At 68.2% G+C, this 14,634-nt stretch overlaps 1 protein-coding gene across 1 annotated transcript; it reads right to left on the bottom strand.

Annotated features, from left to right (window-relative positions):
- Nucleotides 1–11,650: 11,650 nt before the first annotated feature.
- SOCS3 (suppressor of cytokine signaling 3) lies at nt 11,651–14,059 on the bottom strand. Its single transcript, XM_063351797.1, has 2 exons — nt 13,962–14,059; nt 11,651–13,525 (listed from the first exon to the last, which is right to left on the bottom strand). Exon 2 carries the CDS (start codon nt 13,456–13,458, stop codon nt 12,829–12,831), a length of 630 nt encoding a protein of 209 aa, XP_063207867.1. The 5' UTR covers nt 13,459–13,525; nt 13,962–14,059; the 3' UTR covers nt 11,651–12,828.
- Nucleotides 14,060–14,634: the final 575 nt, after the last annotated feature.

Below are 14,634 nucleotides of genomic sequence, written 5' to 3'. Positions count from 1 at the left end.
CCTGTGGCAAAGAGCGGTGTGGGGGGCTGGGTAGGTCCCCTCGCTCCTGAGCCCAGGTGCCGGGAGCAGCTCTCGTGGGCACCCTGGGAGAGCACCGTTTCCAGCGATGGCTTGGGGCTGGGTGGCTGGGACGGCTCGGCAGCCCTTCTCCAGAGCTCCGCGGGGCCGTTCCTGCCGTGTGGGCACAGCTGGGGCTGGCCGGGCAGGTCTCTGTGCCAGGAGCAGTGCCGGGCCGTCCTGGGCCATGCCCTGCCTGCCGCCAGCCCTGGCCCCGCGCTGGCTGCTGCACTGGCTGAGCCAGGGCTGAGGTAAGTGCTGTAATTGTTTTCTCTGTGGCCCGAGATGAATAATTGAGAGGTCTTTGAGGAGAATTAATTAGCCCGTTTATTGGCAGTAAATGCTTTTCTCCAGATGATGAAATAGATCCTGAGCCACACGTGGGGCAGGAGGATGCAGGTCGCTGAGGCTGCTCCGGAGCTCGCCGGTGCCAGGTCCGTGGGTCAGCTGTGCCGATGCCCCGTACCCACTGTGGGGCAGGCATGCCGGCGCCAGCTCCCACAGCCTCCCGGCAGCCCCGTGTGCCTGGAGCTTGCTGCGCCCACAGCCAGCGCTTGGTGTGGGGAACCCAGCATGGGTGGGAGCAGGGGGCACAGAGGGATGGGCAGGATCCTGTCCCAGCCCTGCACAGAAGCTTCTTCCAGGCTGCTCTGCGCAGGGTGGACTGGCAAATCCCTCTGGGACAGCCCTGGCCAGCCCTGGCAGAGCTCTGCCCCACGGTATGGCATGGCACGGCACACGGGTCTGGCCCGTGACCCCGGGCAGAGGGGCAGGAGTGAGACACGGAGCCCCTTGGCTGCCTGAAGCTGTCAGCTCAGCGTTGCCTTTCTCAGCCAGCCCTCGGTCACCCAGTGCTGGCACTCCCGTGTCCCCGTGTCCCCGTATCGCCATCAGTTACTAGTGCCGCTGTGGTGGTGCAGGGAGGATGACAGACACCAGACGCCAGTGCTGCAGCGTGGGAGCCCTCTGCCCCCCACTGTGCCCCTGTGGCTTCCATCTCCCTCCCGGCTCACAGCCCGTCCTGGGGGCTCCCTCCCTGTGCAGACCCTGCTATGTCCCTTCATGTCTTCTTCCTAGTGGCTGCCAAGGTGGTGCCAGCTTGGGGCTTGTGGCCTGCACCTCCTCCTCCTCCTCCTCCTCCCCTGGGCGTGAGGGGAAGGGCCCTGCATGGCCAGAAATGCTTAAACAAGGATTTCCTTGTTGCTGCACGAGCTGTTTGCCTTGCTCCCAGGCCAGCCGTTAATGAGGTTTGGCAGGAGGCACTGGCAGCCCCAGCCATTGGATTTCTATAAATCAACCTGGTGCTAATGCGTGGGGCTTGCTGGGATGGAGCTGCTCGGCCTCGGTGCACGGGGACCGCAGCCCGCACGCGGCTCAGGGCTGGGAGGGAGCTGATCACCCTCCCTGCACGGCACCGCAGCTCACGGGCTCGCCGGCGCTGCACGCAGCGGAAGAGGGTCGGAAGGGGGTCCCAACGCAGCCGTCCCAGCCTGCAGGGCTGGGGTTGCTCTGTGACACTGAGGTGAGGCATGAACATCCCCCCAGTTCTGGGGCGGTTGGATTTGGGACAGGCTGGGCTTGGTGGCCGCAGCCCCGTGGGGGCCATGCGAGCCCCCCTGGGTGCGGAGCATCCTGGCAGGCGGATAGGGGTGGGGGCTGAGGGGGCCGTGGCTGCTTCCCAGCAGGCAGGTCAGAGCAGCCCCTCCAGCTGTTTGTTTCCAGGAACGGCAGAAAGCAAAATAAAGCAACTTCCCACAGCTGAGGTCCCGCTGCGTCCTGATCCTTCCCCACATCCCCCACCCCCTTCCCCCAGACCCAGGGAGGCTGCTGGGTGCTCAGAGTGCTGGGGCGGGGGTGGCTCTGCCCCCCTGCCTTGGGGTAGGGGCCAGGGCTGTGCCCCCGCACGCCGCACACCCTGCGTCCCCCTGTCTTTGGGGCAGCCTCAGTCATGCAAAGCAGCGCAGGCAAATTACCCAGCGCTCCGGGAAGCATCGCTGCAGCTGTGGCCGGCGGCTACCGCAGGATGGCTGGCCCCTGCTGGGAAGCAGCGCTGTGGTGGCAGGGGCTGCACGTGGGCCCGTTGCACCGAAGCTGCCTGCAGCAGATGTGCCCGGCTGCCGCTGGCACAGGGAGGCTGCAAGTCCTGACAGCCCCACGTAGCGCTGGGCTGCCCTGCTCGCGGCGGACGTCCCTTCCCTGCTGGGGACACTGGCCATGCTGGGCTGTGCCTGGCTGGGAGCCTCGCTGGGACGCCGGAGCAGGGCACGGGTGAGATTCACATCGAGAAGGGCCTCCTGGGAATGGGCTCTGGCGCATTTTGCTCCAGGCAGATCTGTGTCCGGGAAAGGAGGCGCCGGGAAGCGGGACCTGTTATCTCTGTTTTCCCACAGCGATGCACTCACCGGCGCAGGCCCTGCGGCGCCGCGGGGGGACGTGCTGTTTGCTCTCACCTGCGGGATGGTTTGTTTGGGGAACCGGCGTAGCCCGTCCGCCCGCGCCGTGCTCACCGCAGGGCAGCTGCTGCGGCCGCAGCTGGGGCTGGGGCTCACTTTCACTCGCGGGGGCTCCTGCCGGCGTCCTCTGCCCGCTGGGGTGGTCTGAGCCCCTCATCTCCCCCGTGTGCCAGCCACTGTGTCCCCCCACTCCATCCCCCAGGGCTGGCCCCGGCATGCTGGCAGAGCCTGAGGCACAGCCCAGGGGGGAGTGGGACAGTTGGGCAGCAGAAGTTTGAGCGAAGGAGGCGGCTGCGGGGCTCGTCTCAGCTCTGCTCTGGCTGTGGGGAGCAGTGGGGCTGAGGCTCTGGGGAGGCCACAGTGGAATGCTGGAGGGAGCGGGGCCATACTGTGCCCCCACACAGAGCTTATGCCAGGTTCTGGTGGTCTGGGCTGGCTGTGGGGCAGGGGCAGCCCCCACTCTGGCAGCCCCCTGTACCGCAAAGCTACCGGGAGAGCGGCGAGGCTGCACTGGGCTGGTGGCCTGGGGAAGAGCCGCCAGTCTCAAAGGTGATGTTTCGGTTCCTGCTCTGAGTGTGCTTCCCCCCTTATCAAGAAACCCCCCTGTTCTCGCTCTGAAAGAGAGTTTCTGCAGCGTGTGGAAACCGAGAGACGCCCCGGCCCCGGCACAGCCCTGCCGACTGGCTGGGCTCCCATGGGGTCACCACTGGCTGCCGGGAAAGCCCTGGCCCCCTCCTTACCTCCCCTCCAGCCATAGCCTGGCCCTGGGGCTGCAGCAGCCCATGCCAGAACAGCCTGGGCCTGTGGTGTCCCCCTAGCTCAGCAGTGTCCCCCCGCAGTGCCCCTCAGCAGGGTGGCACTGAGATGGTGGCAGGGGCAGCGGGGAGCTCCCCTCCGTCCGCAGCCACACCGCGGCATCCCCCACTCTGCTCCCATCACGCTGGGTGCTGCCAGCACTGATGGGGGTGGGATGTGCCCGCTCGGGGCAGAGGGAAGGTGCTGCTGCTGAGACGGTGCAGCCGCTGCGGCCGGGACGCGCGACTTCCCCTCTATTGGCACCTGCCTGTGGGTGCGAGCGCAGCTGGGGGCTACCAACCGCAGCCGACTGTCACGGCGACAGCCCGCCAGCAGCCGCGGCCACACAGGGCTGAGCACAGGCGGCACCGGGGAGCCCATGGCCCTGCGGGGACCCGCTGGTGGCTGGGGGAGCCCTGTGGGGCACCGGGGTGTGCAACCCTATGGGTGGCAGCACCCACGCCACGCTGGGAACCCGGGCTTGTACTGGCCCCCTTGCCAACTCCAGCGGCTCCCGGGCCCCTCTCCTTGCCGTGGGCAGGGACCCTCTGCACTGGGGTGCCTGTGGCTGCGCCCCTCGGCAGCGTCTGCAGCTGCGAGGCCAGGGCTGGGAAGAGGAACCCCCGCGGGAGGTTGTGCAAGGAGGGACCCGCACGGGCCGGGAGGGCACGGCAGCCTCTGCGTGTCGAAATTCCACACTCTTACAGAAAAGCCCCCGGGCAGAATTCCTGACAGGGGTGATTCATCCCCCGCTGGAAGCGATGACTTTGCCTCTCCAGTAAACCCTCTTCAGCCCAGCAGAGGAAAGGGGCAGCGAGTGCCACTGTGTCCTCACAGCCACCAGTGCCCGCTGTGGGGTGACGGGGCCACCCAGAGCCCCATGGGCAGCACTGGGGGTGCCGGGCAAGCCAAGGAGGGCTGGGGGCGGCAGGGGCTGAGAGCCGCTGGGCAGGAGAGGTGGGCGCCAAGTGTGGAATCAACTCCCCAGCTCCTGTCCCTGCAGGGGCTTCTCCTGCCCCGGCTGCCACCCCAGCCTGGCATGGGCCAGTGCCACAGCCAGGTGCTTTGGGGGGACCGTCCCCCGCCGGCGAGGGCACGCGGGACAGCCCTTTCCAGGAAGCTTGCGCGAGGGCAGCCAGGCTGCAGAGTTCCCGACAGCAGCTCTGGTTTTAATAACAGCAAATCAATGGATGCCCGATTCCGGCCAGAGCAAACTCCTGCACTTCCTTCCCCGGCCTCCCCGGACGGTGGCTTCCCTGCAGGGCAGAAATGACCAGGATGGGAGCCCTGACCTTGGTGGCTGCACGTGCGTTTCCGAGTGCCGATGGCTCACCCCTCCTGCCCTGCCTGCTTCACCCCAGCCCTGCCTGGCTCGGCTGCACCCCACGGGCAGGGGAGGCTGGGGGTCCCTGCTGCCCCTGCCCAGCCCCGCGCCGTGCCCACCCTGGGCAGGTGCTGCCCGCAGGGCTGCTCGGCAGCTGGGCATTCCCAGCTGCTCCCGGCTGCTCGCCTCCCCCAGCCCCGCGCCGTGATTCAGCCCCCCTTCCCCGCGGGGCTTGCACAAACCTCCCTGCTCTCTTTGTGCTTGTTTTGAGAACAGATTAGTCATGGCTCTTAGCTGGCTTCCAGCAAACTGCACAACAGCACCATGGAAAAACGAGAACAGCAAAGTGATGACTCAGCAGGGCTCACGCTCCCGTCCCTTGGGTGCCAACTGTCCCCTGCTCCCGTGTGGCCCTGGGCACCGGCGGGGACCACCCGGCGGATGGGGCAGCTGGGCCAGGGCGGGCGATGCAGGGGAGGAGAGCCGGGGGCAGTGCCTGCCTGGGACCAGCAATGGGCGAGCAGGGGCTGGGGAGGCGCTGGCTGCGCAGGATGCTGGGTCCCCGCAGTCCCTGGGGGTGACGGGCCCTCGAACGCAGCCTCTGCCTTGTCCCCGAGCCCCCTCCTGCGCCCGGCGAGTGGGTGTCCCCTCCGCCCCACCGGCACCTCACTGCCCCGAGCCCTCACTGCCACGTGTTGGCCGGAGCATCCTGCTGCCGGCAGCTCCCACTCAGTGCCCCGGCAAGGCTGCAAGGGCGCAAGGGCTGCCACGGCACAGAGCGGCTGCCAGGCCCCCACCGGGCAGCGGCTCGACTCCCTGGAGCCGTGGGGTTGGGGAGCCCCGGTCCTGCAGGCTTGGCAGGCACCCCGGGGTACCGCAGCCCTCCTGGCCGGCACCTGCACGCCGGGGCTGTGCCGGTGACAGGAACTCCCGGGGCGGGCCCTTACCGTACCTCACACCTCACTCTGCAGCCCTTTATTGCCCTGCCTTGGCCGGCTGCCCAGCGGCACGGCACGCTGCCAAGTCTCTGTGCCAGGTGGCTTATTGTGATCCCATGGCACTGGACACCAACTGGTGTCGGCTGCCAAGGATGAACAATGTAATTGCTGGAATTACAGTAAAGTGCTCCCATTCCCACTCGTTAAATGCTGAGACGGGGCCCTTGGGTCCTTCTAGGGAACATCTGCTCCAGCTGTGCCCTCTGCCAGCCACACGCCCCGTTCTCACCCAGCGTGGCGCCGCCTCTGCCCATCGCCTCCAGCCCGGCCAGCGCAGGATGGAGCTGCTCTCTGCCAACAGGCCCCGGGACTCGCGGGACAGGCACAGCCTGCTGGGCTGGGGGGTCCTTTGGGCCCCCCGTCATTGTGCACTGGTGGGGAGGGGGCAGGTGGGCAGGGCCGGAATGGGAGCAGCAGTGCCAGCCCCGCAGATGGAGGGTCCCATGTCTGGGGAGCCCTGTCCCCAGCTGGGGACATTGTGTGTGGCATTGCCGCTGCCCGCTCCTGCGCCGGGGCCGAGGCCAGGGCTGATGCGAGGCCAAGGGATGCTCCAGGGCTGGGGTTTGGCACCTGCCCACGGCTGCTCTGCCAGGGTCATCTGAGGACTCCACACTGTGCTGGGCAAACACACCCAAGGCAGCTGGCAGCCTGCAGCCCGGAGCACCCGCGGGGACCTCCCGTGACGTGCCGTCGGTGTGACCGTGCCCAGCAGTGACTGCAGCCGGTGGCAGGCACCTCGCCACTTGCTGCGAATGCAGGTGCAAGAGCAGCATGGGTCTGGGTCGGGGTCTGCGTCCAGGGAGCGGGAGACGGCCGGCCCCGGGGAGGGCGCAGGATGGGGTGTGCCCGTGTGCTGGCATCCTCAGCCTGTGCCGGGCACGGCCCTCCTGGGGATGGCACAGGCGGCGTGTGGCAGCGGGACCCTCGGTCCCCAGCACAGGGGCAGGGCTGGTGCTGCAGGATGTGGCCCACCGCCGTCCCCTCCCCGGCAGCCCCGGCACCGCCGGTGCTGGGCTGCTGCTCCCCCCGCCTTGGCCCTGTCCCCAGCCACGGGACGGGGCGGGGGGGCCTGCGGCTGCCATTGCCACAGCAACGCGGCTTTGTTTGAAACCTTCCTCTGAAATGTCAAGACTTTCTTCGGGCTCCAGCTGCCGCTGCCGGGATGAAAACTTCCTCCCGGGCTGTGGAAACGTGCTGGGGGGGGGTTTCCACCCTGAACGTCTGTATCAGTGTGGGCAGCGAGAGCTCTGCCCCCACGCCATGGCCGGTGGTCACAGGGAGAAGGACTGAGCCCCGGGCGAGCGCTGGAGTGGGCACGGGCTGTCAGGGGCTGCGGGTCGGTGGGAGACGCTGCTCCCTCGCAGGGTCCCGTGGGGCGGGTGAAGGGTCTGCGTCTCTCAATGCCCAGGGCGATGCTGGCCGGTGGGGCAGCAGGACCCCCGGCCCAGCGGGCAGGCGAGGGGAGCAGCGGCTGGTGGATGTGGCACTGGGTGGGGGGGGCCGGAGCAGTGCAGCCCCGCGGAGCCGCTGATGGAAGGAGTGAGGAATCCGCAGCTGCTGGCTCCCTCCGAGCTGACTTCGGGTCTGGCTGGAGAAGCAGCAACAGAGAGGGGTTTCCATGGGGACGTACACAGGCCTTTGGGCTCGTCTGCATCCCGAAATACACCCTGGCCTGGGCACGGGGGTCCTGCTGCCGCCCCGCGCTCCCCACCTGCCCCCAGCCCTGCCTGGGCCGGGGACAGCCCGGGGCCAAGCCAGGCACGCGGTGAAGGGTCTCGGGGAAGACCCTGTGGCTCCCCTGGCCACTGAGGCTCTGCCTCTTCTGGGCCAGCCATGGGACAGGTGACCACCATCCGAGCCCCTGCCGCAGCCAGGGATCTGGTGCCGCACTGCAGGGCCGTGCTGTGTGCGCCTGCCTGGGGCAGGGGGGCAGATGGGGGGATGCCGTGGGACCAGGGGGCTCCCGCGCCAGCCCCGGGGCTGTGCCGCATAGCCTGAGCTCGTGCTTCCCGGCAGCACGCCGGGGAGCAGATGTCACAGTCCCTGCTCCCAACTGTCCCCGTGGCCCTGGCCTGCAGAGGAATTGCCATGTAAGGAGCAGGTGGTGCCATTTACAGTAAGTCCCCGGCTGCTGCACACCCCTTTCCTGCATCCTACTGGGAAACGCGGCGGTGGACGTGGGAATGTCCTGGCGCTGCAGAGCCGAGGCAGGAGGAAGTGTGCGAGGGGTGTGCCACGGCGTCGGGGTGTTGATGGCGGGCTCCCGGCCTGGATCTGCTGCCCCGGCGGCTGCCGGTGCTGCCTCTCACTGCCACCTTCCTCGGGGTGACCACTGAGTCCCAGGTGCAAGGACAGGAGAGGCTGGTGGGTGACTGGCCCCTGGGTGATGGCCTGGCCAGCCCAGAGGGATAACCCTAAGGTGTCCCGTGAGGCACCACCTCCCTCCTGCCGTGGGCTGTGGGTCATGCCCGGCCCCACGACTGGCCTGTCCTGTGGGCTCTCTCGGTGTCTTCACCGCAGCCTGCCCTGCCTGCGCATCCTCCCTGGAGGGAGCCGGCATGGCCCAGGGGGACAACAGCTCCAGGCAGGAAGGTCCCCTCCCGGCATGGCCACTGCCCCTGCGAGGGGACGGGGCTGCTCTCCACACACCGGCAGTGGGGGCAGGCTGGGGGTCCCGGTGCGGGGCTGGGGTGCCCCCGTGGGTCTGCCCTGCTCCTCAGGGATGGCCACTGGCTGTGCCCGGCTGGGCTTCGCCGCGTGGCTGGGGTACCTGCAGCAGAGCTGCGGTGCCCAGCTGAGCCCCCCCGGCTGCTGCGCTGCCTGCCCCGCCGGGGGCTGCCGGCCCGTGGCAATCGCAGGCTCCAGTTGTTTCCTGTTTTTGGGTCTGCAGATGCTGGTATGCACCAGAGCGGGTTTCCTGCACCCCCTGACCCCACAGGGTTCAGCTTCACCATCCCGGCAGACACTTCCTTCTCATGCCAGTAATGAGCCGGCAGCGTGGTGGGAAGCGTCGGCGGCTGCCCCGCACCCCTCTGGGGGGGCCAGGCTGGGGCATGGCGGGGGGTTCCAGGGGCAGCAGGGCGGCTGCCTGTCCCTGCCCAACCACCTTCCTGTACCCCAGCACCTCGGCAGGCTCTCCTGTGGCCCTGCTCACTGTCACCCTGCTCCGCACGGACGCCGTCATGGCGTGGAGGAGGTGGTGGCACTGGGGACAGGCTGTGCTTACAGCTGCAGTGAGTTCTGCTGGGTCTCAGCCTGTGGCTCCCACACTGCCTGGAGAGGTGCTCGAGCCAGAAGTCTCCCCACCAGCTGGGAACTGGCCGGTCCCGCAGTCCCGTGCCACAGACTGGCCTGGTGGGGCAGCTGGTCGGTGTGGGGGCTGCAGTTGCTTACAAGTGCCGCGGGCAGGGCAGGGGCAGTGCTGGTTTGCCCAGCCCGGCTGCGCCAGGTTTGGGTTGTTCATGCTCAGAGCAGGCAGAGTGGAGATGGTGGCCAACCCATCCTGTCCCATCCCGTCCCTGCTGGTCCCAGCTCAGCCCCAGCACAGAGGAAAGCCCGCGGGCGGCCTCAGCCTCCAGCGGGGGGAGGACGGCGCCTGGGCCCGCCACCTGGCAGGGTGCTGTGCCGGTGCCTGGTCCATGCCAGGGCTGGTGTGGCACAGTGAGACTGGGCACCCTCCTTGGCTGCTGGCTGCCCAGCTTGGTGCCGCGGCCACTTCCACACTCACTGTTGGCTGGTCCTCAGGCTGCCCCGAGTCCCTCTCTGGGGACGCAGCTGATCGCCCGAGCGCTCCTGGCCGTGCAGGTGGGACCCAGGGCCTCAGGGTGAGGGGGGCTGCGGTGTGCCCTGCTCAGTGTCGGCTCGGTGGGCAGCCACGCGGCACCTGGCTGGTGCCTGGCCCCGGGAGATGCGGGGTGGGGGGAGCCGCAGGACCGTGGTGTCCCAGCCCCGCTCGTGGCCCCCTGCGTTTGTGCCCCCGTTTCCCGTCTGGCTCCCGTCACCACCAGGCAGCAACAGGGTCTCATCACCTCCGAGAATGCCTTCCCCATCCAGGAAGCCTCTGTGGGGATGAGCTCAGCCGGCCCCGGCCGCGGGGCAGAGGGGAACTGGCTGCCTGTGACACGCTCGATCGGCCGCTTACGAAACGCGGGGCTAAGTCCGCTCGGCTTTTCTGGAGAAGGCGAGAGGTTTGTGAAACCTTCGGCAGGGATTTGCCCGTCGGCTGCCGCGTCACCGCTGCCGCGAGGTTGGGTTTATTCCAAGAAACCCGTGGGGCTGGCGGAGCTTCCCGGACTCTCGACTCAGCAGCGGGTTGCAGCACCGCCGTGGCCTGAGCGGGAGGGAAGAGGCCCCCGAACGGCGGCGTGGGGGCCCGGGGCCCTTCTGGGAAGCGGCGAAGCCGGGGCCATTCCCACAGGGCTGGGGTCCGGCCGGGGGGCTTGGGCATGGCCGCTGCGGGCAGCCTTCCCCGGAGGGCAGCTTCCCCCCACTCTGCCAGGGGACTGGGGGTGCTCAGGCCCCCCAGGGTTTGGTTCCCCGTCCCCTGCTGTGCCTTGTTCTGCCTGAGAGCTGCGAGGCCCCAGGTACCTCCCCAGAAGCTGTGAACGTGGTGGGGGCGATGGTCCCCGCCGGCCAGGGGCTGCTCTGCCCCACGGCGCGGCTCCCACCCGTTCCCTGGCGCGGGGCCGGGAGTCACCGGTGCTGCCGGGAGCCCTGACGTCGGGGATGTGCCTCGGCAGGGCCTGGCGGGCGGCCACCCGTGCGCATGGACATTCCTTGCATAGCTCCAGCGGGTGCCCGGGCAGGCTACGCGGCGCTTCCTGGCAGCCCACGAGCCACGACCCGGAGAGCAGCACCAAAATAGTCACTGGGACCATGCTGTGCCTGCGAACCGAGCGGGCACATTCGCCATCCCTCTGCTCCGGGGCGATTCCTAAGGGAAGCCTTTTCCCAGCAGCTGGGGTTCCCCAGGCAGGAGCAGGGTGCAGGATGCCCGGCACGATGCTCATGGTGCCGGGGCTGGGGGTGCTGTGGGGGGGCTGGAGGGGCTGCGAAGCACAGGGTGCCCGGGCACAGCTGTTCATTGCTCCTGGGGGCTCCGCAGGGGGTTCCCCATGCTTCCTGGATGCAGGTCTCCAGCCAGGCATCGCGCTCGCCTCCGTCCGTAGCTGCGGATTATTCCCGTGCCTGGTTCAGACCCTCACGGCCAATGCCATTGTGGGAAGCAAGAGCAGGGGTCAGAGCTCCCCGCTGCTGGGACACCCCCGGGGGAAATCCTCTCCTCATCCTCCTCCTCTCGTGCCCTTCCTGGGGCATCTGCTCTGGGCCAGGCTGGGGGCTGGCGGGTCGGGATCTGCGCAGCACAGCCCCAGTGGCTCAGGGATGGAACTTCTAACTCTGTGTCGTGGGGATGAGCAGGACGCAGGACCTCAGCCTCCCTGCTTATCCCCCCGCCGCCTGACCTCACTGCGCTCACAGCACAAGCGCCACAAACCCTTTTCTAACCCTGTGCCTCTCCGTGCCCCGTTCCTGCAGCTTTTCACCCCATCACACGCCGTCTCCTCCTTCCCCTCCTGAAGCCGGGCTGGGGACAGGCTGAGGGACTCGCTACAGAGCGCGGTGTGGGGCTGTGCCACGGGCCAGCCTTGGCCACCAACTCAGCTCCTCCATGCCCAGGGCAAGGGGCCATGTCCTGCGGTCCAGGGACAGTTCGCAGCTGCACCACATGCCCAGAGTCGGGAGCGGGTCCTGTCCTGGCTGTCGGAGTGACGTCGTGGGGCTCAGACATACCTGAGCGCTGGGGCAGCGCTTACGCACGCCAGGCTGTGAGTCACCACGACGGGATCACCCCGGCACCGAGAATGGCTCCAGGAAGCCGGCGCTTACGTGGTGTAAACACCATCCCAGCATTGCAGCGGCCGGGGAGGGACATGCGTCACACCAGGGGGCCTGAGTGGCCTTGGGGGTGCAGGGGAGGAAACAAACCAGATCTGGTGTTTTTTTTTCATTAAAAAATAGTGCTCTTTATTATAAATTATGGAAACGCTTCCTTTCTGAATATAAATATAAATATGTGCAAAGTTTCATCTGAGTTTTGTTTGGTTGAATTTTCAAGCATGGTTTTGCTCAGCCCTCGAGGCTGGAGGTGAAGATGGAATCTTTATAAAAGACAGTGATTCACGTTGGCCTGTAAACATCCCTTAGGTTAAAAAAAAAATAAAAATAAAAAAAAGCCAGAAAAACCCAACCGCTTCTCCAGGAGGACGCAGAAAAGCGCTCGCAATACAACACGCTCCAGGGGATGCTCCCGCCACATTCCCATGGGAATCGGTGCCCGGGGAGCAGTGTGTCCGGGGTCTGCGGGGAGCGGCTGGGCAGAGGTGGGGTGCAACACGTGGGAGTAACGGTCCAGCGGCAGCACCGGGTCCCCAGGAGCTCCTTGCAGAATCGGTCACGCAGCACTCAGCCGCGTCAGGACTTGCTGTTTCCTCTCTGGCTTCGCGGGACATCACCGGGACCGTTAACGCGCAGTGTCACCAAACGATGTGCAGTAACCCAGACCATGGGGCAGGGAGAATATTAAGGCTTAGTCCCCCGGAAAATGGCAACGAGGGGAAAAAGGCAGCGACCTCCAAGTCTGGGGCCTGGTGTGAAAGGAGCTTCCACCCACAAGGAGGCAGCAAGAGGTAAAGTACAGTATGGGCAAAAAACACTTTCCCCTTAAAACCGAGGAAAAGCGATCAGGCACTCGCTGGACTCCAGTGCTTTCCGTTCTCTGGTGGCAGAAGGGGGTTCTCGCCAGGATGTCCCCAGTGTGGTCCCGCCGTGGCGGTGGGGCTGCGGCTGTTGGGGCGCATGTCCCCTCGTGCCATGGGTGCCGTCCTGGCTGCCTGAGCCCCACGGGGGCTTCACCGAGGGGCTCTCCCCAGCCGCTCTCCCTGGGCACACTGTAACATCCACCGTCCGACTGGAGCAGCCTCCTTCCCCATGGAGAGGGGATGTCACGCTTCCTCGGGGTGTCCCCCAGCACAAAAGGCGCCAGGCTGTGCTGGCCACAGCCCCGAGCCCACCGTGGCTCGCCCCAGTCCCCCTCCTCTCCTTCCCAGAGGGAGAGGCTTGGCGTGCCCTGCGAGTCCCCGCGCCGGTGGGGCATTGTGCCTGTCTGCTGCTCTTGTGCTTGTAACCTCGCTCCGCCGGCCCTTTAGAGGGGGGCATCGTACTGGTCCAGGAACTCCTTGATGGGAGCCGGCAGCTGAGTCATCTTCTCGTAGGAGTCCAGGTGCCCGTTGACGGTCTTGCGGCAGAGGTGCTGCAGGGTGGAGACGCTGGAGGAGAGCGGGCGGCTCAGCACCAGGGGGATCTTCTCGCCGCCCGAGTAGATGTAGTAGGTGCGCTTGGGGTGCAGGGTCCCCCCCGGCTGCTCGGGGACAGCGCAGGACGCGGGCGGCATGTAGTGATGTACCAGCTTGAGCACGCAGTCGAAGCGGGGCACGGGCTGGCTGCTGCGAGGGTCGCTCTGCAGGGAGAAGCTGCCGCCCTCGCACTGGATGCGCAGGTTCTTGGTGCCCGACTCCGTCTTGACGCTGAGGGTGAAGAAGTGCCGCTGGTCCGAGCTGTCCCTGATGAGGAAGGTGCCGGCCGGCTCGGCGCTCAGCAGCAGGTTGGCCTCGCCGCCCGTCACCGTGCTCCAGTAGAAGCCGCTCTCCTGCAGCTTGCGCACGGTGTTCACCACCAGCTGGTACTCGCTCTTGGAGCTGAACGTCTTGAGGCGCAGGCTGGTGTCCAGGGGGCGGCTCATCCCGGTGGCGGGGAATTTGCTGTGGGTGACCATGGCGCAGGGAGCCAGCTTTGCGCGCTCGGGGTGCTGCTGCCGGGAGCAGCGGCTGCTACACCATCACCTGCGGCAGAGGCGGCGGTGAGACACGGCACCCCCGGTCCCCGGGTCCCCCTTCCCCCCCAGGGCACCGGACTCCCCGGTCCTTGGCTACTGCCCTCCTGGGGCATGGGCATCCCCGGTCCCGGGCTATCGCCCTCCCCCACGGGGGCTCCGGCATCCCCCCGATCCCGGCTGTAGCCCCGCCAGGGCACCGGCATCCCCGGCGATCCCGCTCCCCGGGGAGCAGCGGCATCTCCGGTCCCGGGCTCTCCTCCCGCCGCGGGGCGCCGGCTCCGCTAGCCCCCGGTGATCTCCCTCCCGGGGGGGCACCGGCAGCCCCGGTCCCGGGCTATCCCCTCCCCCGGGGAACACCGGCATCCCCGGTGCCCGGCCATCCCTCCCCGCGGGACGCCCCGGTCCCGCTCCCCCTCCCGGAGCCCGGTCCGGTCCCGCCGTACCTGGAGCGCGGGTGCCGGGGCCGGTCTCGGCGGCGGCGGCGGGGCCGGTTCGGCGGCAGCGGGCGGCGGCGGAGCTGCCGGGGCGGCCCGGGGAGGCCTCTTATAGCGGGCGCAGAGCCCGCCCTCGGGTTCCTGGAACTGCGCGGCTTCTTGTAACGCTGCCGGCGCCCTCCCGCCGCCCCGCCCGGCCCGGCCCGCCTCGGCGCGCCGCCAGCCTCCGCCGGCCCATTCCGGGCAGCGCGGCCGCCCCCTCCCGCTCCCCTCCGCGCTCTTTCCTTCTAAGAAGAGGAGAGTCCCGGCCGCGGCCCCCCCGCCCCTCCCCGCCGGGGCAGCCGGGTCCGGCTCGAACGAGTGGCCCCGAGCCGGGGCGCGGGGGCAGCCCTGGGCCCCCCCGGGCAGAGGGCCCGCAGCCCCCCCGCCCCGGGCTGTGGGACACCCCCACCGCGGTGGGCGTCCTGCCCGCGGGGAGGGCGAGAGCCGGGGAGCGGGGACGCCGGTGCCCCAGGAGGGCTCAGCGAAGCCCCCACCTCTGCTGGGGGCACTCGGGCAGACGCTCAGCCGGCCGAGGCGGTTTGAGGCCGGGGTACGCTGGAGGGGGGCTGCCGCCATGCCATGGGGCAGCAGATCCAGGTCCCCGTGACAGCGGCCTTTATTTCAAGTCCAATGTGCCAGG

The sequence above is a fragment of the Chroicocephalus ridibundus genome, chromosome 14 (genome assembly GCF_963924245.1).
Source record: "Chroicocephalus ridibundus chromosome 14, bChrRid1.1, whole genome shotgun sequence".
Taxonomy (NCBI): Eukaryota; Metazoa; Chordata; class Aves; order Charadriiformes; family Laridae; genus Chroicocephalus; species Chroicocephalus ridibundus.
This window is presented reverse-complemented; position numbering and strand designations above follow the sequence as displayed.